General features: G+C 49.3%; 3 gene segments (V, D, J or C); all 3 read left to right on the forward strand.

Annotated features, from left to right (window-relative positions):
* Positions 1-1,104: 1,104 nt before the first annotated feature.
* Positions 1,105-3,768, forward strand: LOC130458034 (immunoglobulin lambda constant 6-like). The segment is given in 3 exon segments: positions 1,105-1,146; positions 1,725-1,869; positions 3,342-3,768. Coding segments are annotated over 3 exon segments (507 nt in total).
* Positions 3,769-3,813: 45 nt separating this feature from the next.
* Positions 3,814-9,167, forward strand: LOC100618171 (immunoglobulin lambda constant 1-like). The segment is given in 3 exon segments: positions 3,814-3,963; positions 6,908-7,052; positions 8,741-9,167. Coding segments are annotated over 3 exon segments (615 nt in total).
* A 1,584-nt stretch (positions 9,168-10,751) lies between these two features.
* Positions 10,752-14,444, forward strand: LOC100618209 (immunoglobulin lambda constant 1-like). The segment is given in 3 exon segments: positions 10,752-10,829; positions 12,401-12,545; positions 14,018-14,444. Coding segments are annotated over 3 exon segments (543 nt in total).
* Positions 14,445-23,368: the final 8,924 nt, after the last annotated feature.

Below are 23,368 nucleotides of genomic sequence, written 5' to 3' on the forward strand. Positions count from 1 at the left end.
TCCCAGGATTATGAGGGAAATGGAACGAAGAAGAATGGTTCCTGAGAAAAAGGAGTGGGCCGAAATCCAGATATTTATTACTATACCTGGGGGAATTTAACCAAGTCAAAAAATCCCTGGATTCAGTAGCATTGTGGGTAAAATGAGCCATTTACACAAGGTAGCTTCGGGGACACTCTTCAAGTAGCTAAAGCGCCACCACAACATGGAAGAGGAAGGAGGCTCATTCTGCCAAGATCCAAAACCCACAATCAGAAGTACCTCAACAAGGAAATAGATTAGAGCCCCTGCGAGGGGGAATTGGCTAACATTTGGAGCTCTCCATGGTGGAAGGAGCTCCCCTGCAGATTCCCAAAGAGAACTTGGTCTTCACAAGACACAATGCACTGCTGGGAATGCTGGACCAGGAAGTCATTGGATGAGAAGCCTCCCAGAGATCTTATGAACTGGGAATCTGGGAGTCTGAGCCACGGAGAGGATCCATGGGGCCAGAGAGCTCTTGAGGGAGGCCATCTCCTTAGTGAGACAACAACAGAGATACAAGGCAACCCTCATTGGCATGCCATCCCAACAGAAGAAGACAAAGCCACTTAATGAGGGAGGGATGATGCCACACATGGGTGCCTGAGCTGCATCCAAGAGCCCCTCTGCTCTTACTTGCTCCTAGGATGGACAGTCTGGGGGACTCTAGATCCCATCTCAGAGTGATATTCTTCTGTACAAAGGGCATCAAATTCTCCAGGCCAGGACAGCCCAGAATGGTGGGAGGGAAGGACTCTGTAAGAACTGTGGACAACTACCAAGTGTTAGGTAAATGCTGGGCACCGTGCTGGGCACATCCTGGGCACCTTATCAAGGTTGAATGATTATAAATATTGATTGAAGAGAGCTGAATTCTAAGAGCTTGCCATTCCTCATAGCTCACACACAAGAGGACCTGAAGCCTATGACCTCAGACTCTTCATTACCACCTGGGATGGCCAACCTACACTTGGGGAAGCCCTGATTTTAGAAACAGGAGCTGGAAGCTCAGCCCAGAGCCTGCCTCAGGACACACATATGCCATTTCTGGCTCACTTAAGCAGCCCTGAATGCTCACCCTTCATGAACCCTGCCCTCATGACCACAGCAACATTCCAGGAAACAGTGAGATCTCCCTTGAGACAAAGGCACAAGATTCCATTCCAGGGCCAATCCTCCTGTCAGTCTGGATCAGAGAGTCAATCCCACCAGCCCTCTGAAGCCCATGAAGAAAATAGAACACCCACAGAGAGAGTGTTGTTGAGGGGAAAAACAAAAGGGAAAATGAAAGATTAACTTGAAACCACTGCTACTGGGACCTGTAGTCCCTTCTGCTCTAGTCCTGATGGGAGTCAACCTGGGAATTATGGGTGCCAACAGTTGGGAGGAAGGGTGGGGGATGGATGGTAACTGCTTTGAGATACAAACGAGACAGAAGCACTGTGGTGTATAACCTGGGAAAAGTAACTACAAGCCTCAGCTCTGTACCAGGAGAACTGAACAGGTGATACTTGCAGGTGACATTCTGAAGTCTTGGATACATCCAGGGGATGTTCCATGGGATGCCTCGTCCACAGGAATAATATGGAGCAACAAAATGTGAGCTGACATCTTGGCTGTAGAGGCAAGCCTTCACAGTCATGGACTCCTGCCTCAGCTCTCTGCTGAAGGGGAAGGCCCTGACCAGGTGGGGATGAACCTAGTGGAGGGGCCAGTGTTCCTCTGTCACAGCTGCAGAGGGGGAAGGGGAAGGAGATGGGGGTCAGAGAAAAACCACTGGCAGGTTTTTGTGCGGGTCTGCTTCACAGTGTTTCGTGTTTGGCCGTGGGACCAGGCTGACCGTCACAGGTGAGTCCCTGGTTTCCTTCTCTCCTTTTCTGGGACACTCAAGCCTCTGGGAACGAGGCTCCTGATCTTCTCTTCCTCACTGGAGATCCAAATTGGGCTCACAAATTTTGCTCAAGGACCTTTGCCTTCCCATCCTTCCTCCCTTTGTCCCTAGACTCTGAGGCAGCATTCTCCTTGGGGTGCTACCTCAGGGGCTTGGGTGCTCTATGCCTGTAAACCTTCAGGCTTTCCCAGCCTAAGTCCCTCTCCCTCCATTCTCTGGGGACAATGAACAAGCTCTGTCAGTGTGCTCACCAAAGAGTTCAGGATTGGGTTGGGCTCAAGGGAAGCTAGAGGCTAAGGACAGGGAGCCCTCAGGGAGCATAATCAAATATGCATCTTCCAAGGGTTTTTTAGTTCCTTCATTGGGATTTAAAGGGTGCAGGATATTGGGATGGTCACAAGGACCACTGCCTCAGAGGCTGCCCCCAAGACATTCAGGAGATAAATTCCTGCCAGGGGGCATCCCTGAGAATATGGGGGATAGAGAAGAGGAAAGAAGCAGGAGAGAGAAGGCAGCCTAAGACAAAGGTGGGCAACTCAGGGAAAAAGAGGCTCCCTGCAAAAGATGGGCAGCAGGAAGGCAAAGGGAGAGCCTGGGTCAGAGTCTCAGTCCAGGGCTCAATGTCTCTCAACTTGGGGTCAACTGACCAGCACAGATTCCCCCAGCAAACACACGCTCCCTCATTGCAGAGCAATTGTGGAGATCTCCAAATAGATCCATCCCCAAAGACTAACTGCCTCCCCAAGAAAGTCAGATTGCGCATGCCAAAGGACTGCTCAGGACAGACAAATAGACAGATCTGCTCATGGCCCTGGAGACAAAAGAGGACACTTCAGGGGAAGGAGGCAAAGCATACATAGTATGGCAGAGGATCTAGGAGAGTCAGGAGGCTCCATAAGAATTCCCAGCATTCTACTGAGATGAGGTTAAGGAGGAAAGTCCAAAAGGATCACACTTCTCATAGAGCATGGGGCAGGGAAGCATGGGGGGTGACTTGGGGACCAGTTTAATCTGTCAAACAAACAGCTGGACAACTGGAAGCCCAGAGTAGAGAAGAGGAGAGCCCATGGAGACCCAGAAATTCATGCCAAAGTCAACAAAAGGACCCAGACTACAAGAGAGCACAAACAGAGCATTCCAAATCACTGGACAAGAGGTCAAACAGGAATGCTGATTCTTAGTATTTGGGTCACCATTGGCTACTCACATCCACCCTCTGGCACTCTATGTTCCCCTCTGTAACATGGGTGAAGCAGTAGGAGGAAATCACCTTGAAACTGAAGATGGCTAGCACATTGATCCAGGCTGGCCAGCCTTTCCCAACAATGGCTCTCCAGACCTAAGCCTCTCTTAGGATCTGCTCAGCACCCTTGGGTGGGGGCTCTCAGGTTCTCTATTTCATCTCCTTGTCTTTGTATCTTCTTCCTAGGTCAGCCCAAGGCATCCCCCATGGTCATGGCCTATGGTCCATCCCAAGATGAGCTGAGAACCCCCACAGCCACACTCACGTGTCTCATCAGTGGCTTCTACCCAGAGTCCCTGGATGTGGCCTGGACCAAGAATGGCTCCCCTGTGTCCAATGGGGTGCTCACCAGCAGGCCAGTCCGCCAGACTGACAACAAGTACTCAGCCAGCAGTTACCTCTCAGTCAACCCCAATCAATGGGGGGAAAACAACCAATATATCTGCAAGGTGACCCATGAGGGCCAGGTCATACAGAAGGAGCTGTCTGCCAGCCAGTGCACATAGAGGCCCTCACCCTCCAGGACCCCTCACTCCATCCCCACACATGGGCAGCCCCAGCTCATCAAACACTCTCCCATGCTTCTAATAAACTCTTTTCCTTTCTCATTCAATTGCCTCTCATGTCTTCTGTGTCAGGTCTCCCCTTTCCTCCCTTCATGGTGTCTCACAACTCAGGGCCCCTCCTGCCCCCCCATATCCAAAGCACAGCTGAGGCCAAGTCCTTGGCTACACAGAAGATAAAAGATGCTGCCAGCAGAGTCCAGGGACTGCACTGTGTCCCAGCATCCCAACCAAACCAGCACAAGGTGGGGAGAGGAAGAGGAACAGGGGAGAAGGGAGGACAAGAAAGAGATCTCTGAAACAAAAGAATCCTGAACATGATGGTCAAACTCTTGGTTCAAAAAATAGCTCACACTCTTCAATAGCCATATACCCTTGGTGGAGACATCTCTTCTCCCTGGGCCTTGATTTCCTCAAATGCAAAAATGGCATTTTGGACTAGATGATGTTTAAGGTCCCCTCTAAGTCTTTCACCTCTGGTAATCATAACTATGGCTGTCTGTGTTCAGAACCTTCATTTCAGCACAGAATGGAAATCCCAGAGGACAAACTCCCTCCTCCAGGAAAAGGTCAACATTTATATGCATCATAATCCAGCCAGGGCCATTGGAAGTTTCCTCATTGAACCCTGCTCACAAAGAGTCAACCTCACAAGGACAGTTTAAACCAAGGCCTCTGGGCTACATGCCTGGCCCTCAGTCAAGTCAATAGTAACCAAGGATGATGGGGAAAGGTCAGAGGGTCACTGAAGGAAGGAGCACTATCCATGCCTGAGACCAGGACAAGGGAGCAATGAATGGGCCCTGGGATGCAATGGAAGTGAGCTTCTTTGGCAATCACTCTAACAGGAGAGGAGGTCCCATCCAAGTACCCAGAGTCAGAGCTGTGTAGCCCTGGGCCATGCACAGCACTCCTAGAGCCTCAGTTTCCAGAAATGGGTAGTTTCTGAGGTCCCTCCAGTACTGAGACTAAGATCCTAGGAGAGGAGGCTGGAAGCACTAATCCAAGCAAGGGGAAGATATGACCTCTGTTCAGGCTCGAAGAATCACATCAGGGATAGTGAGCCTAGATGGGGCTAGTTCCACTTCCACAATGAATCTCTGTGCTCTCAGGTACTGTTTGAGGGACAAGACACTAGACTCTGAGCTAACCAGGATGAAGTCTATTTGAACCATAGATTAGAGGTATCTTTCCCTGACTCTGGCTCTGGCTCTCTCCACACTCTACCTCTTCTCTCTTTCTCCCTCTGAGCCTGAAGGCTCCATTCCTGACCAAGACTTCTGTGCAGGGATGGGGGCAGAGAGTCCTTTTCCTCTCCTGGGATCTGCCTGAAGATGTGGCTGCTGTTCACAACAGCAGGACAGGAGGGACATTACAAGGGAACAAACCAGTCTGGAGTGTCACAAGAAAGAAAGAACCAAAGCAGACTCTCAAAGGCACCCCTTCTGCACAACCCACTTTTGGAAGGACATTCACAACACAAAGGGCAATTTTTGTGACATGAAAAAGATCATTCCACGAAAGGGAACTGAGCTGATAGAGGGATGGAAGGTGAGGCACTTCAGGAATTGTTGAAGGGAACCTTCGGTATCCTGGATGAAGAAGATGAGATGAGGATCACGTTGAGGAACCCAAGATGCTCTTCAAGTAGCTAAAGGGCCACCACAACATGGAAGAGGAAGGAGGCTCATTCTGCCAAGATCCAAAACCCACAATCAGAAGTACCTCAACAAGGAAATAGATTAGAGCCCCTGGGAGGGGGAATTGGCTAACATTTGGAGCTCTCCATGGTGGAAGGGGCTCCCCTGCAGATTCCCAAAGAGAACTTGGTCTTCACAAGCCACAATGCACTGCTGGGAATGCTGGACCAGGAAGTCATTGGATGAGAAGCCTCCCAGAGATCTTATGAACTGGGAATCTGGGAGTCTGAGCCACGGAGAGGATCCATGGGGCCAGAGAGCTCTTGAGGTAGGCCCATCTCCTTAGTGAGACACAACAACAGAGATACAAGGCAACCCTCATTGGCATGCCATCCCAACAGAAGAAGACAAAGCCACTTAATGAGGGAGGGATGATGCCACACATGGGTGCCTGAGCTGCATCCAAGAGCCCCTCTGCTCTTACTTGCTCCTAGGATGGACAGTCTGGGGGACTCTAGGCCCCATCTCAGAGTGATATTCCTCTGTACAAGAGGCATCAAATTCTCCACGCCAGGACAGCCCAGAATGGTGGGAGGGAAGGACCCTGTGAGAACTGTGGACAACTCCAAGTGTTAGGTAAATGCTTGGCATCTTGCTGGGCACATCCTGGGCACTTTATCAGGGTTGAATGATTATGAATATTGATTGAGGAGAGCTGAACTCTAAGAACTTGTCATTCCTCATGGCTCACACACAAGAGGACCTTTAGCCTACAACATCCGATTCTTCATTACCACCTGGGATGGCCAACCTACACTTGGGGAAGCCCTGATTTTAGAAACAGGAGCTGGAAGCTCAGCCCAGAGCCTGCCTCAGGACACACATATGCCATTTCTGGCTCACTTAAGCAGCCCTGTATGCTCACCCTTCATGAACCCTGCCCTCATGACCACAGCAACCCTCCAGGAAACAGTGAGATCTCCCTTGAGACAAAGGCACAAGATTCCATTCCAGGGCCAATCCTCCTGTCAGTCTGGATCAGAGAGTCAATCCCACCAGCCCTCTGAAGCCCATGAAGAGAACAGAACACCCACAGCAAGAGTGTTGTTGAGGGGAAAAACAAAACGGAAAATGAAAGATTAACTTGAAACCACTGCTACTGGGACCTGTAGTCCCTTCTGCTCTGGTCCTGATGGGAGTCACCTGGGAATTATGGATGCCAAGAGTTGGGAGGAAGGGTGGGGGTTGTATGGTAACTGCTTTGAGATACAAACGAGACAGAAGCACTATGGTGTATAACCTGGGAAAAGCAACTACAAGCCTCAGCTCTGTACCAGGAGAACTGAACAGGTGATGCTTGCAGGTGACATTCTGAAGTCTTGGATACATCCAGGGGATGTTCCATGGGATGCCTCGTCCACAGGAATAATATGGAGCAACAAAATGTGAGCTGACGTCTTGGCTGTAGAGGCAAGCCTTCACAGTCATGGACTCCTGCCCCAGCTCTCTGATGAAGGGGAAGGCCCTGACCAGGTGGGGATGAACCTAGTGGAGGGGCCAGTGTTCCTCTGTCACAGCTGCAGAGGGGGAAGGGGAAGGAGATGGGGGTCAGAGAAAAATCACTGGCAGGTTTTTGTGCGGGTCTGCTTCACAGTGTGCTGTGTTCGGCGGTGGGACCAGGCTGACCGTCACAGGTGAGTCCCTGGTTTCCTTCTCTCCTGTTCTGGGACACTCAAGCCTCTGGGAAAGTGGCTCCTGATCTTCTCTTCCTCACTGGAGATCCAAATTGGGCTCACAAATTTTGCTCAAGGACATTTGCCTTCCCATCCTTCCTCCCTTTGTCCCTAGACTCTGAGGCAGCATTCTCCTTGGGGTGCTACCTCAGGGGCTTGGGTGCTCTATGCCTGTAAACCTTCAGGTTTTCCCAGCCTAACTCCCTCTCCCTCCATTCTCTGGGGACAATGAACAAGCTCTGTCAATGTGCTCAACAAAGAGTTCTCTATTGGGTTGGGCTCAAGGGAAGCTAGAGGCTAAGGACAGGGAGCCCTCAGGGATCATGGTCAAATGTGCATCTTCCAGGGGTTTTTTAGTTCCTTCATTGGGACTTACAGGGTGCAGGAAGGTGGGATGGTCACAAGGACCACTGCCTCAGAGGCTGCCCCAAGACATTCAGGAGATAAATTCTGCCAAGGGGGCATTCCTGAGAATATGGGGGATAGAGAAGAGGAAAGAAGCAGGAGAGAGAAGGCAACCTAAGACAAAGGTTGGCAACTCACGTAAAAAGAGGCTCCCCGGGGGCAGCTGGGTAGCTCAGTGGATTGAGAACCAGGCCTAGAGACGGGAGGTCCTAGGTTCAAATCCGGCCTCAGCCACTTCCTAGCTGTGTGACCTTGGGCAAGTCACTTGACCCCCATTGCTTAGCCCTTACCACTCTACTGCCTTGGAGCCAATACACAGTATTGACTCCAAGACAGAAGGTAAGGGTTTAAAAAAAAAAAAAGAGGCTCCCTGCAAAAGATGGGCAGCAGGAAGGCAAAGGGAGAGCCTGGGTCAGAGTCTCAGTCCAGGGCTCAATGTCTCTCAACTTGGGGTCAACTGACCAGCACAGATTCCCCCAGCAAACACACTCCCTCACAGCAGAGCAATTGTGGAGGTCTCCAAATAGATCCATCCCCAAAGACTAACTGCCTCCCCAAGAAAGTCAGATTGCGCATGCCAAAGGACTGGTCAGGACAGATAAATAGACAGATCTGCTCATGGCCCTGGAGACAAAAGAGGACACTTCAGGGGAAGGAGGCAAAGCATACAGAGTATGGCAGAGGATCTAGGAGAGTCAGGAGGCTCCATAAGAATTCCCAGCATTCTACTGAGATGAGGTTAAGGAGGAAAGTTCAAAAGGATCAAACTTCTCATAGAGCAGGGGGCAGGGAAGCATGGGGGGTGACTTTGGGACCAGTTTAACCTGCCAAACAAACAGCTCAACAACTGGAAGCCCAGAGTAAAGAAGAGGAGAGGCCATGGGGACCCAGAAATTCATGTCAAAGTCAACAGAATCACGCAGAATACAAGAGAGCACAAATAGAGCATTTCAGATCACAGGACAAGAGGTCAAACAGGAATGCTGATTCTTAGTATTTTGGTCACCATTGCCTACTCACATCCACCCTCTGGCACTCCATATCCCTCTCTGTAACATGGGTGAAGCAGTAAGAGGAAATCAGCTTGCAAATGAAGATGGCTAGCACATTGATCCAGGCTGGCCAGCCCTTCCCAACAATGGCTCTCCAGACCTAAGTCTATCTTAGGATCTGCTCAGCACCCTTGGGTCTGGGAGCTCTCAGGTTCTCTATTTCATCTCCTTGTCTTTGTATCTTCTTCCTAGGTCAGCCCAAGGCATCCCCCATGGTCATGGCCTATGGTCCATCCCAAGATGAGCTGAGAACCCCCACAGCCACACTCACGTGTCTCATCAATGACTTCTACCCAGGCTCCCTGGATGTGGCCTGGACCAAGAATGGCTCCCCTGTGTCCAGTGGGGTGCTCACCAGCAGGCCAGTCCGCCAGACTGACAACAAGTACTCAGCCAGCAGTTACCTCTCAGTCAACTCCAATCAATGGGGGAGAGAAGACATATTTATCTGCAAGGTGACCCATGAGGGCCAGGTCATACAGAAGGAGCTGTCTGCCAGCCAGTGCACATAGAGGCCCTCACCCTCCAGGACCCCTCACTCCATCCCCACACATGGGCAGCCCCAGCTCATCAACCACTCTCCCATGCTTCTAATAAACACTTTTCCTTTCTCATTCAATTGCCTCTCATGTCTTCTGTGTCAGGTCTCCCCTTTCCTCCCTTCATGGTGTCTCACAACTCAGGGCCCCTCCTGCCCCCCATGTCCAAAGCACAGCTGAGGCCAAGTCCTTGGCTACACAGAAGATAAAAGATGCTGCCAGCAGAGTCCAGGGACTGCACTGTGTCCCAGCATCCCAACGAAACCAGCACAAGGTGGGGAGGGGAACAGGAACAGGGGAGAAGGGAGGACAAGAAAGAGATCTCTGAAACAAAAGAGCCCTGAACATGATGGCCAAACTTTTGGTTCAAAAAATAGCTCACATTCTTCAATAGCCATATACCCTTGGAGGAGACAACTCTTCTCCCTGGGCCCTGAATTCCTCAAATGAAAAATGGCATTTTGGACTAGATGATGTTTAAGGTCCCCACTTGGTCTTTCACCTCTGGTAATCATAACTGTGGTTGTCTGTGTTCAGAACCTTCACTTCAGCACAGAATGGAAATCCCAGAGGACAAACTCCCTCCTCCAGGAAAAGGTCAACATTTATATGCATCATAATCCAGCCAGGGCCATTGGTGGTTTCCTCATTGAATGCTGCTCACAAAGAGTCAACCTCACAAGGACAGTTTAAACCAAGGCCTCTGAGCTACATGCCTGACCCTCAGTCAAGTCAATAGTAACCAAGGATGATGGGGAAAGGTCAGAGGGTCACTGAAGGAGGGAGCACTATACATGCCTGAGACCAGGACAAGGGAGCAATGAATGGGCCCTGGGATGCAATGGAAGTGAGCTTCTTTGGCAATCACTCTAACAGGAGAGGAGGTCCCATCCAAGTACCCAGAGTCAGAGCTGTGTAGCCCTGGGCCATGCACAGCACTCCTAGAGCCTCAGTTTCCAGAAATGGGTAGTTTCTGAGGTCCTTCCAGTACTGAGACTAAGATCCTAGGAGAGGAGGCTGGAAGCACTAATCCAAGCAAGGGGAAGATATGACCTCTGTTCAGACTCAAAGAATGACATCAGGGACAGTGAGCCTAGATGGGGCTAGTTCCACTTCCACAATGAATCTCTGTGCTCTCAGGTACTCTTTGAGAGACAAGACACTAGACTCTGAGCTAACCAGGATGAAGTCCATTTGAACCATTGACTGGAGGTATCTTTCCTTGACTCTGGCTCTGGCTCTCTCCACACTCTACCTCTTCTCTCTCTCCCCCTCTGAGCCTGAAGGCTCCATTCCTGACCAAGACTTCTGTGCAGCGATGGGGGCAGAGAGTCCTTTTCCTCTCCTGGGATCTGCCTGAAGACGTGGCTGCTGTTCACAACAGCAGGACAGGAGGGACAATGCAAAGGAACAAACCAGTCTGGAGTGTCACAAGAAAGAAAGAACCAAAGCAGAGAGGATGAGGCAGGGGCCAGGCTGCACTCAGAGCAAGGTGTCCAGATCAAGAGAGGGGATGATGACACTGCACTGGGTTCTGCTCAGACTCTCAAACACAGGCACCCCTTCTGCACAACCCACTTTTGGAAGGACATTCACAACACAAAGGGCAATTTTTGTGACATGAAAGAGATCGTTCCACGAAAGGGAACTGAGCTGATAGAGGGATGGCAGGTGAGGCCCTTCAGGAATTGTTGAAGGGAACCCTCGGTATCCTGGATGAAGAAGATGAGATGAGGATCAGGGTGAGGAACCCAAGATGCTCTTCAAGTACCTAAAGGGCCACCACAACATGGAAGAGGAAGGAGGCTCATTCTGCCAAGATCCAAAACCCACAATCAGAAGTTCCTCAACAAGGAAATAGATTAGAGCCCCTGGGAGGGGGAATTGGCTAACATTTGGAGCTCTCCATGGTGGAAGGAGCTCCCCTACAGATTCCCAAAGAGGACTTGGTCTTCACAAGCCACAATACACTGCTGGGAATGCTGGACCAGGAAGCCTTTGGATGAGAAGCCTCCCAGGGCTCATATGAGCTGGGAATCTGAGAGTCTGAGCCACGGAGAGGATCAATGGGGCCAGAGAGCTCTTGAGGGAGGCCCATCTCCTTAGTGAGACACAACAACAAAGATACAAGACAGCCCTCATTGGCATGCCATCCCAACAGAGGAAGACAAAGCCACTTAATGAGGGAGGGAGGAGGCCACACATAGGTGTCTGAGCTGCATCCAAGAGCCCCTCTGCTCTTACTTGCTCCTAGGATGGACAGTCTGGGGGACTCTAGGCCCCATCTCAGAGTGATATTCCTCTGTACAAAGGGCATCAAATTCTCCAGGCCAGGACAGCCCAGAATGGTGGGAGGGAAGGACTCTGTAGAAACTGTGGACACCTACCAAGTGTTAGGTAAATATTTGCTTGGCACCGTGCTGGGCACATTCTGGGCACCTTGTCAAGGTTGAATGATTATAAATATTGATTGAAGAGAGCTGAATTCTAAGAGCTTGCCATTCATCATGGCTCACACACAAGAGGACCTAAAGCCTATGACCTCAGACTCTTCATTATCACCTGGGATGGCCAACCTACACTTGGGGAAGCCCTGATTTTAGAAACAGGAGCTGGAAGCTCAGCCCAGAGCCTGCCTCAGGACACACATATGCCATTTCTGGCTCACTTAAGCAGCCCTGAATGCTCACCCTTCATGAACCCTGCCCTCATGACCACAGCAACCCTCCAGGAAACAGTGAGATCTCCCTTGAGACAAAGGCACAAGATTCCATTCCAGGGCCAATCCTCCTGTCAGTCTGGATCAGGGAGTCAATCCCACCAGCCCTCTGAAGCCCATGAAGAGAACAGAACACCCACAGCAAGAGTGTTGTTGAGGGGGAAAACAAAACGGAAAATGAAAGATTAACTTGAAACCACTGTTACTGGGACCTGTAGTCCCTTCTGCTCTGCTCCTGATGGGAGTCACCTGGGAATTATGGGTGCCAAGAGTTGGGAGGAAGGGTGGGGGTGGATGGTAACTGCTTTGAGATACAAACGAGACAGAAGCACTATGGTGTATAACCTGGGAAAAGTAACTACAAGCCTCAGCTCTGTACCAGGAGAACTGAACAGGTGATGCTTGCAGGTGACATTCTGAACTCTTGGATACATCAAGGGGATGTTCCATGGGATGCCTCGTCCACAGGAATAATATGGAGCAACAAAATGTGAGCTGACGTCTTGGCTGTAGAGGCAAGCCTTCACAGTCATGGACTCCTGCCCCAGCTCTCTGCTGAAGGGGAAGGCCCTGACCAGGTGGGGATGAACCTAGTGGAGGGGCCAGTGTTCCTGTGTCACAGCTGCAGAGGGGGAAGGGGAAGGAGATGGGGGTCAGAGAAAAATCACTGGCAGGTTTTTGTGCGGGTCTGCTTCACAGTGTGCTGTGTTCGGCAGTGGGACCAGGCTGACCGTCACAGGTGAGTCCCTGGTTTCCTTCTCTCCTTTTCTGGGACACTCAAGCCTCTGGGAAATTGGCTCCTGATCTTCTCTTCCTCACTGGAGATCCAAATTGGGCTCAGAAATTTTGCTCAAGGACCTTTGCCTTCCCATCCTTCCTCCCTTTGTCCCTAGACTCTGAGGCAGCATTCTCCTTGGGGTGCTACCTCAGGGGCTTGGGTGCTCTATACCTGTAAACCTTCAGGCTTTCCCAGCCTAACTCCCTCTCCCTCCATTCTCTGGGGACAATGAACAAGCTCTGTCAATGTGCTCACCAAAGAGTTCAGGATTCGGTTGGGCTCAAGGGAAGCTAGAGGCTAAGGACAGGGAGCCCTAAGGGATCATGGTCAAATGTATGCTTCTTCCAGGGACTTTTTTGTTCCTTGGCTGGGACCTAGAGGGAGCAGGAAGGTGGGATGGTCACAAGGACCACTGCCTCAGAGGCTGCCCCAAGACATTCAGGAGATAAATTCTGCCAAGGGGCATCCCTGAGAATATGAGGGATAGAGAAGAGGAAAGAAGCAGGAGAGAGAAGGCAGCCTAAGACAAAGGTGGGCAACTCAGGTAAAAAGAGGCTCCCTGCAAAAGATGGGCAGCAGGAAGGCAAAGGGAGAGCCTGGGTCAGAGTCTCAGTCCAGGGCTCAATGTCTCTCAACGTGGGGTCAACTGACCAGCACCGATTCCCCCAGCAAACACACTCCCTCATAGTAGAGCAATTGTGGAGGTCTCCAAATAGATCCATCCCCAAAGACTAACTGCCTCCCCAAGAAAGTCAGGTTGCGCCTGCCAAAGGACTGCTCAGGACAGACAAATAGACAGATCTGCTCATGGCCCTGGAGACAAAAGAGGACACTTCAGGGGAAGGAGGCAAAGCATACATAGTATGGCAGAGGATCTAAGAGAGTCAGGAGGCTCAATAAGAATTCCCAGCATTCTACTGAGATGAGGTTAAGGAGGAAAGTTCAAAAGGATCAAACTTCTCATAGAGCATGGGGCAGGGAAGCATGGGGGGTGACTTGGGGACCAGTTTAACCTGCCAAACAAACAGCTCAACAACTGGAAGCCCAGAGTAGAGAAGAGGAGAGCCCATGGGGACCCAGAAATTCATGCCAAAGTCAACAAAAGGACCCAGACTATAAGAGAGCACAAACAGAGCATTCCAAATCACTGGACAAGAGGTCAAACAGGAATGCTGATTCTTAGTATTTGGGTCACCATTGGCTACTCACTTGCACCCTTTGGCACTCTATGTCCCTCTCTGTAACATGGGTGAAGCAATAGGAGGAAATCACCTTGCAACTGCAGATGGCTAGCACATTGATCCAGGCTGGCCAGCCCTTCCCAACAATGGCTCTCCAGACCTAAGTCTCTCATAGTATCTGCACAGCACCCTTGGGTTTTGGAGGTCTCAGATTCTCTATTTCATCTCCTTGTCTTTGTATCTTCCTCCCAGGTCAACCCAAGGCATCCCCCATGGTCATGGCCTATGGTCCATCCCAAGATGAGCTGAGAACCCCCACAGCCACACTCACGTGTCTCATCAATGACTTCTACCCAGGCTCCCTGGATGTGGCCTGGACCAAGAATGGCTCCCCTGTGTCCAGTGGGGTGCTCACCAGCAGGCCAGTCCGCCAGACTGACAACAAGTACTCAGCCAGCAGTTACCTCTCAGTCAACTCCAATCAATGGGGGAGAGAAGACATATTTATCTGCAAGGTGACCCATGAGGGCCAGGTCATACAGAAGGAGCTGTCTGCCAGCCAGTGCACATAGAGGCCCTCACCCTCCAGGACCCCTCACTCCATCCCCACACATGGGCAGCCCCAGCTCATCAACCACTCTCCCATGCTTCTAATAAACACTTTTCCTTTCTCATTCAATTGCCTCTCATGTCTTCTGTGTCAGGTCTCCCCTTTCCTCCCTTCATGGTGTCTCACAACTCAGGGCCCCTCCTGCCCCCCATATCCAAAGCACAGCTGAGGCCAAGTCCTTGGCTACACAGAAGATAAAGGATGCTGCCAGCAGAGTCCAGGGACTGCACTGTGTCCCAGCATCCCAACCAAACCAGCACAAGGTGGGGAGAGGAAGAGGTACAGGGGAGAAGGGAGACTGGCCATTCCATCAAGGCAAGGGGAGGAAAGGATCACCATAGAGCTGCTGGCCACACCAGCTCACCTCCAGGTAATGGGATGGAAAAGCCCCTCCCATCCTTCGGACTCCAATGCCATAGGGGACTAGACCAGATCATACTCCCCCTGGGGAGTCTGATACCACAGTGCAAAGAACACTGGCTCCTTAGTAGGAGGAAGGGGTTCAAACCCAGGTATGTATTCCTACACCTGAGGCACCTTCACCAAGTCTAAACCTCCCTGGACTCAGTTTCCTCATCTGTACAGTGAGGCATTTACACAAGGTAGCTCCTGAGGCTCTTTGCACCCCCAAGTCTGGACCTGCAGTCAGGGATGCTGGACTTGAAATCCAGCCTCAAAAACTTACTAGTTGTGTGATCCTAGGAAATACACTTTATCTCTTTTGGCCTCACTCACTTAACTGTAAAATAGGTATAATAATGAGACCTCACAACATGGAGTTTCTGGTACCACCCAAATCCCAAAGCCAGCTGGGTTCAAGTCCTGGGACACATGGAAGATGACAAACAATAGCCCCAGAGTCCAGGGTCTTCCCCCTGTCCCAGCCGCCCAGTCACACAAGGTGGAGCAGGTGGCAGGGGAGGGGGGGAGGCTGACCTGGAATGAGCCCTACACCTAGGAAAGAGGAGAAAGAGGTCAGAGTGCAAACCATGGCCACCCTAGCTCAACTCCAGGCACTGGGATAGAAAATCCCTTCCTTCTAGAGTACCCCAGATCCCCAGAGCTCTGGGTGAGTGTGGAAGAATGTGGTGTATGTGGTCTTGCCTAGTCAGTCTTAGGAGCCCACTTCACCCCATTCTTCTATGACCCTCTCAGGCTGAGTGGGCACAGGATGGCTTCTGAGGACTAAAGAGAGAGGATCCTCTCTCCAGACTACTGCATGAACCAACCAGAGAAAAGGACTTGGGACTTCTTCCAGAGATTGGGACAAAATGGGAAGGGACGGTCCCAGAACCTGACCCAGTCTGGTGTGCCAAAGACTTCTCCCCTTGACCAAGGCACAGCAGAGCCCCTCCAAGGATGGCTGTAGCCAAGCCACTGCCACTCGGGCTCAAAAACATTAGGGAGATGCCAAGGGCAGTCAAGCCAGGGTCTTTGGTGGGCATCTCAGACAACCACTGACCTCAGGGGGAACACCTTGGAGAGGGAAGTGGGGAGGGAACAGACCTGCATTGAAGACCTGCCTTTTACTGGCTTCTTTGCTGAGGACTTCTCCAATATGATCAGATCCTCATGACTACCCTGAGAAGAAGCTGCTATCATTTTCCTCCTTTTTCAAATGAAGAAACTGAGGCCAAAGAGAACTAACTTCTGTAATGACCCTCAGCTCAGCTCTGTCAAAGGGGAGGGAGTGGAAAAGCCCTTCTTCCCAACCTGCCTTTTACTTGTCAGGATCCAACGAGAAAGACAATAAGGAAACGTGGGAAAATCTGGAGAAGCATTAGTGGTCCTGAGAGCTGGACTGGGACCCCACATCCATCCCAGGGTGTGAAAGGGGCCTCTGCCTGTTGCCTCAGTCATTATTCCCAGCCTGCATCAGGAGGAATGCATCTCCAGGCTGCTAGAACAGCCTTCCAGGGCAGGTCCAGCTCCCCTGGGCATGAGCTTGGTCTGAACTCCCGTATTCTCAGCCCTCTTCCTGAGAGTGGCAGGAGGGGGGCATGAAGGGACATCTGGCCCTTCTCTCTATATGGGCAAGAACCTAGGAGGACTGGTTGGTCCCTCAGAAGACTCAAGGGTTCCTGGGTTGGGTCACAATGTCTACTTATGCTCCCCTGCAGATGGGGTCCATGGTGTCTGGACAAAGTCAGTACAGGGTTTATTCATAGGACTGTATCATAGTGACGTGTCTTCTGTGGAGGGACCAACCTGATTGTCCTTTGTAAGTTGCTCCTCTTTTCCTCTCCCTCTCCCTCTCTAGGATACTATTGGTTCTGGGGAAATTTCTGCAGATTTGCTTCTCCTTATTCTCAGTCCTAACTGGGGGCTCACATCCCAGCAGAGGCCACACGGGCTGTTGGTCTGTCTGAACTCCATGCCTTTTCTTCTCCTTAATCCCTGAGACTCTGACAGTCTGTCCTTGACCTTGACAGAGAGAGGGGCTTGACTGGCCCATGGCTGTGACCATCACCCTCTCAGCCTGGCTCTGTCTCCCTCTATCCTTTGAGGACCATGAACACCTTGGAGGAATGAAGGGAATGAAGGGCCTGGAACTGGACTGGGACTTGGGAGAAATGAGAGTGGGAAAGAGGGAGAATCACCTGGGGAAATAGGCTCTCATCTGTCCTTCTGCCCTGAAATGGAGAATCAGGGGCCTGGATAGTGGTGAGGGAGTCAGAGAGCTGTGCTGGTCAAGAGAGCCACTATGTCCTCTGAACACAATCCCAGATACTCCAGGAGAACGAGGTGGAAGTCAGGCATAGGGATTTAGGGGGAAAGGGAAGAAGGGTTCTGACAACAAAAAAGAGCAGGAGTGTAGAGTAGGGACAAGAGTCAGCCTCTCAGCAGATGACAATATCACCCCTGAGAGATGAGCATGGGCAGGGCAGAGTAATGAACTGAGACACAGACCTGGCCAAAGACATGATGACTCCCAAAGGAGACCAAATGCCCAGCACAGGTTGCCCAGGACAGACAGACTCCACCCCAGAGCTGAACAAACACCTCAAACCCACACATTGTCACAATTGAACCAACCATTAAGGACACACAGATATCTCAACTCCAGGCAGAAAGACTGTTTAGGAGAAACAGGCAGAAACTTTGGCACACAATGACTCTGAAAGAAAGACTTTGCCACTGAGGACAACCTCAGGGAGTGGTGCTTAGGAATCCTCCTGGAATTCTCAGCTGGACACTCAGAACTGGCCTTGAAGATTGTTGGGCAGGAAGTCTGAGGAATCCCAGATTCTAGGAGCACAGGAGCTCAGGGCTAGAAAGACAGCTCAGAGGTCAGCTCTTCTACTCTACCCATATAACAGATAAGGAAACTGAGGGCCAGAACAGGGAACAGACTTGCTGACCTGTGTAGACAGAATGAGGGCCAATGACAACAGGAGATACCATGACTGTGAAATGACAGATGGCGTGGCTTAGAATGATAATTATATCTCTTACTAGGTAGAAATGTTAGGTCATTGGCTTCTGCTCTCAGGAGCTCACTTTACTCATTCAGGAAAATAGGTGCAGCATCATGATAAAATGGCTCTGGTGACTCTTCTAGCTGCAGATGTTAGAAGCTCTAACTCAGAGATAGCTACTACTCATCACTCTGACTTTCCAGGTTCTGAGATTATCTGGTCTGGGAAGAAAACCTAGTGTTGTTCCTCAGGCTCTAACTTTCTGATCTTATCTGCCTACGCTCTCCTCTTTCTATCCTCCTCCCAGGTAGGTCCATGGTATCTCCCAAAATCAAGTTATATCCTCCATTCCCAGAGAAGCGGGACAGCCAAATGCCTAACTCAAGTGCCAGATAAAGGATTTTTTCCATCCTATTTAGAGGTGGCCTGGCTCAAGGATGGCTCACCCATTTCTAAGGGTGTGGAGAACCAAGATCCATTCCATGAGAGCAACTACATATACAGTACCATCAGTACTCTCACATTCCCCTCTGAGGATTAACTGTCAGGCAGCACATATGGCTGCAAGGTCACCTATGTGGGTGAGGTCATCATGAAGAAGGTAACTGGAAACTAGTACCCTTAGATGTCTACACTATCTGGATACATGCTGGACCCCTCACCTTATCTCTCCATATGGCCTTCATCATCTCATCATTCATCTCCCCTGCTTTCAAAAAAGATCTTTCCTTTAGCATTCAATTGCCTCTCATGGCTTCTCTGTCTTATTTCCTTTCTCTTTCATGGCACCTCACAATGTGCAGCCCTTGGAAGCCCCCATATCCAAAAGCCACCTGAGGCCAGGTTATTGTCTGCAAGAAAGACGAAAAACATAGCCACAACAAAAAAATTAGAAAATGAGGGGATGCCCTTTGATTGGGGAATGGCTGAACAAATTGTATTATCTGTTAGGGATGAAATACTATTATGCTCAAAGAAATGATGAACTGGAGGGATTCCATGTGAACTGGAAAGACCTCCATGATCTGATGCAGAGCCAAAGGAACAGAACCAGGAGAACATTGTACACAGAGACTGATATACCATGGCACAATTGAACATAATGCACTTCTCTACTAGCAGCAATGATACAGGGCAATTCTGAGAGATCTATGAGAAAGAATGCCACGCACATTCAGAGGAAGAATTGTGGGAATAGAAACACAAAAGAAAAATATTTCCTTAATCACATGGTTCAATGGGGACATGAATGGGGATGTAGACTGAATGTTCAGTCTATTGTAAATATTAATAATATGGAAATAGGTCTTGATCAATGATACATGTAAAACCCAGTTGAATTACTCATTAGCTATGGGAGGGTGTAGGAAGGAGGGGAGAGAAAGATTATGAATCATGTAACCATGGAAAACTATTCTAAATTAAATAAATAATTTTTTAAAAAATACAGCTTTAGAGTCCAGGATCTTCCCTGTTTCCCAGAATCCCAAGCAAACAAGGTTGGGGAGGAGAACAGAGGATGAGGGAGCCTGTCCAGTCTGTCCTACACCTAGGAAAGAGGAGAGAGGAGTAAGTGTGGAACTCATGGCCACATCAGAATAGCTGTTGGCACTGGGACAAAAAAGGCCCCTCCTATCCTGGGGATCCCAGACCTCCAGAGAACTACACCACACCACCCTCCTTTAGAGGAGTCAGAGGGACACAGGGCAAAGAACACTGGCTTCAGAGTAAGAGGATGGGACTCAAATGGAGCCAAGTGTCCTTACCTTCTGGGAGACCTTAATCAAGTCTCAGCTTCCCTGGGTCACCTCTACAAAATGAGGATACTAGAGGGGTGGAGCCAAGATTCTGGCAGACTAGAAGCACGGAAAGCTGGAACCACTGAGAAAATACTCTCCAACCAGCCTTAAAATAATGCCTCAAAATAAATACTTGAGGGATAAACCCAACAAGGGGGGAAAGGGAAGCAAATCTTCTAGGGAAAACAATTTGAAAAGTAGGCACAGTGGGTATATCTCACTGGGATGAGAGGGAAGCACAGATGGTAGTAGAGCTGTCCACCACCACCCCCCACTGCTCCAGGTGCTGAACATGAGCCCAAGTCAACTTTGAGACCCCAAGTCCCTGTCTAAGGCAACAGAGCATCATCAGATTCACACCCCTTGAAATCCCTAGTCCTAGCACAAGCCATCAGTGAGGCCCCAAACCCTAGTGCAAGGCACTTCATGAAACCATGCCTAAGTGGTGAGGTCCCATGCTCATTAATGAGCAGTCTACAATGCACCTGACCCGTGTAAACCCACAGTGAGGCCCATAGTCCCTGCCCAGGCTTGAGGTGAGACACTGAGTCCTATCACAAGGTAGTTGACAGTGCTCTGAGACCTGAAACCCATCAATAGTCCCTAGAGGAGACTCAATTAGCAGTGGGAGGGGCATTTCCGAGCTCCCAGTATACAGACCATCATTCCACATTGGAAGAACCAAAACTATAGAAACCCAGACCTAGAGCTCAAAGTAGAAGCCAAGAAAAACTCAAGTTTAAGCATTTTGGGAACTGATTCAGTGTTGGTATTACTCCCTCTTTGAGCTAGTCTGGATGCGAATAAGGTTCATGCATAGCCACCCCTTCATCTTCTCTTCCACTGTATCTGCTTCTTCTACATCTCTTAATGAGGGATAGTTTATCCCACTTCCATTTCTCCTTTTCTCTTCTCTGCATAAGTTCCTCTTGTCCTCTGTGTACCTCTTTTTCCTTTTTTTCTTGATACCAAACCATCTTATTTGACTTTCTTCCTTCTTCCTTTGTATACTCCTTTTCATTGCTCTAAACATGATAAAGTTCTTAAGTATCTTAGGTGGGGTGTATGGGGTGTGGGGGGGTGTATGGAGTGCTCAGGGAGGAATAGTATTTCTGGTATGGAGGGCTTATCATGCCCTCCTAGGGCAGCTCTCCAACCTCTGACCCTCATCTGACACCCAGCTCTCACTTGTGGCTCCTAGTAGCTGCTAGCATGCAGCAGCAGCCACACCCCAGGAACAGCTTCAACAGGCCGGCTAAACCTTGTGAGGGTAGCCATTGGGTCACTGTCGACCCCTGGTGAACCAGGGCTTTGCTCACCCAGCATGTGAAGACTGCTTCGGTGGAACAGACGGAAGAAACCAATAAGAAGGTTCAACGGCTGAGATGGCGACGCAGCAAAGCACTGTGGAGTGCTCAGGGCGTGTTGGAGCACAAAGGACAACACGGCCACCCAATGCAGCTGAGGAAGTCTCCAGGTGTAACGACTTTTCGTGCCACTGGACCCAGGCTTCCAACTCCGAGAGAGTGGGACTGTCTCTGTGCATCGACTTTTCCACTTAAATCTCCTTCACGCACAAGTGTATGTGCACACTCATCTGCCTCAGTCTTTGGACTTGGTACACCACAGATGAAAACTCACAAAGACAATCTTCATTCTCAGTTACTGAGAGACTACCACTATCTTGGGTACTTTAGGTATCTTGAATATTTTAAGTACCTTACCATTATCAACCATCATAGATATCTAATTTTGTCAACTATCACCTTGGCAGGAATGGAAAATATTCTGTTCAGCCTTATCAAAACTCTTGAGTTTTCACTTTGTTTTCTTATGCTTCACTTGAGACTTCTGGTTCCAAAGCGAAGATGGTGGAATAGAAGCAGGGAAGTTCAAAACCATCATGAAAATAACTTCCAACCAATCTTAAAATAATGCCACAAGATGAATACAGGAGTGAAAAAAACAAGAAGACAAAATGAAGCAACTTTCAAGAAGAAAAAAACCTAAAGGATAGGCAGAGAACATCTGGGGCACTGGAGTGGGAGGGGAACACAGCTGGCAGGTGGCTGCAGCAAGGAGAGAGGAGCAAGCCACCACACACACCTCTGCTGAGCTCAAGTCAACATCCAGACCCTGGAAACCCTTTCTGGGCAGACAGAGGTTCAAGTCAATCCATACCCCTTGAGGTTCCAATCAAACCTGGAATTCGAGCTCAGGGCAGTCTGTCCTGAAGCAGTCTGATCTGTGTGAGCCTAGAGCAAGGCCAGAAATCCCAGTCAGGACCTGTGGTAAGAACAGAGATCCCAGAGGGCAGCTGGGTAGCTGAGTGGTTTGAGAGCCAGGCCTAGAGACGGGAGGTTCTAGGTTCAAATCTGACCTCAGATACTTCCCAGCTGTGTGACCCTAGGCAAGTCACTTGACCCCCATTGCCTAGCCCTTACCACTCTTCTGCCTTGGAACCAATAAACAGTATTGATTCCAATATTGTAGGTAAGGGTTTAAAAAAAACAGAGATCCCAGTTTGGGATAATTGGAGGACCCAAAGCTGGGCCCCAGAGCAAAGGCTCAAGGCCTAGGCAGTCTGCTGTGTGTATGAACTGATCAGGCAAGGAGTGAGAACAGAAGTTTCACTCCAGTCTGAGGCAAGAATTTGAGTTGTTCCTGATTTGATCAAGTCCACAGTGAGACCAAAAGTCTACACCCAACTCTGAGATGAGAATTTCAGCCATCAGTAGTCTCAAGGATTAATTGAATCAGCAGTGGAAGGTGGCTCTCAGAGCTCCGAACCCTCAAGCCATCATACCACCTTGGTAGAACTGAAACTAGAAGGAACCCATAAATAAAGCTAAGGATAGCATCAAGGAAGGTCTGAAGGTTAAGAGGGTACCTTATCCTCCCAGAGAACACAGCCTGTCTATAAAATGTTTGGAAAATATGAGCAAACAACCAAAAAAAAGCACCTAACTATAGAGAATTTTTATGGAGACAAAGAGCAAGGCAAAGACACAGAAGGGGATAGTGAAAGCAAAGCTAACACACACAAAGTCAAAAAGAAAAAATATGAATTGGACACAGATTCTGGAAGAGCTAAGAAAGAATTTCAAAAAGCAATTAAGAGAGATGGGCAGGGGGGGAATGGGGAAAAGAAATGAAAGCTTATTGAGGTAAATAATTTCTTAAAAATTCAGATTGGGCAACTAAAAGCTAATGATTTCATGAGACATCAAGAAGCAATAAAAACAAAATCAAAAGAAGGAAAAACAGAAGAAAACGTAAAATATCTCATTGAAAAAACAACTCACCTCAAAAATAGATACAGGACACATTATATAAGAATTGGACTATCTGAAAACTATGATAAAAAAATAAGCTTGGACATCATATTAGAAGAAATTATCAAAGAAAACTGCCCAGATGTTCCTGAACATGAAAACAAAATGGGAATTGAAAGAATTCACAGATCACCTCCAGAAAAAAAATACTCAAATAACAACCTCCAGGAATATAATAGCTAAATTCAAGAGCACCCAAGTCAAGGAGGAAATACTGCATGATGCAAGAAAGAAACAATTCAAACACCATGGAGCTATATACAGGTACACATAGGACTTAGTGGCTTCTACACTTAAGGATCATGGAATATGATGGCATATAATATTTAGGAAGGTAAAATATCTAGATTTACAACATAGAGTTACCTATCCAGAAAAATTGAGTCTAATCTTTGGGGGGGGGGGAGAGGAATGGTCATTCAATAAGATGGAAGACTTCC

This window comes from Monodelphis domestica, chromosome 3 (genome assembly GCF_027887165.1).
Source record: "Monodelphis domestica isolate mMonDom1 chromosome 3, mMonDom1.pri, whole genome shotgun sequence".
Taxonomy (NCBI): Eukaryota; Metazoa; Chordata; class Mammalia; order Didelphimorphia; family Didelphidae; genus Monodelphis; species Monodelphis domestica.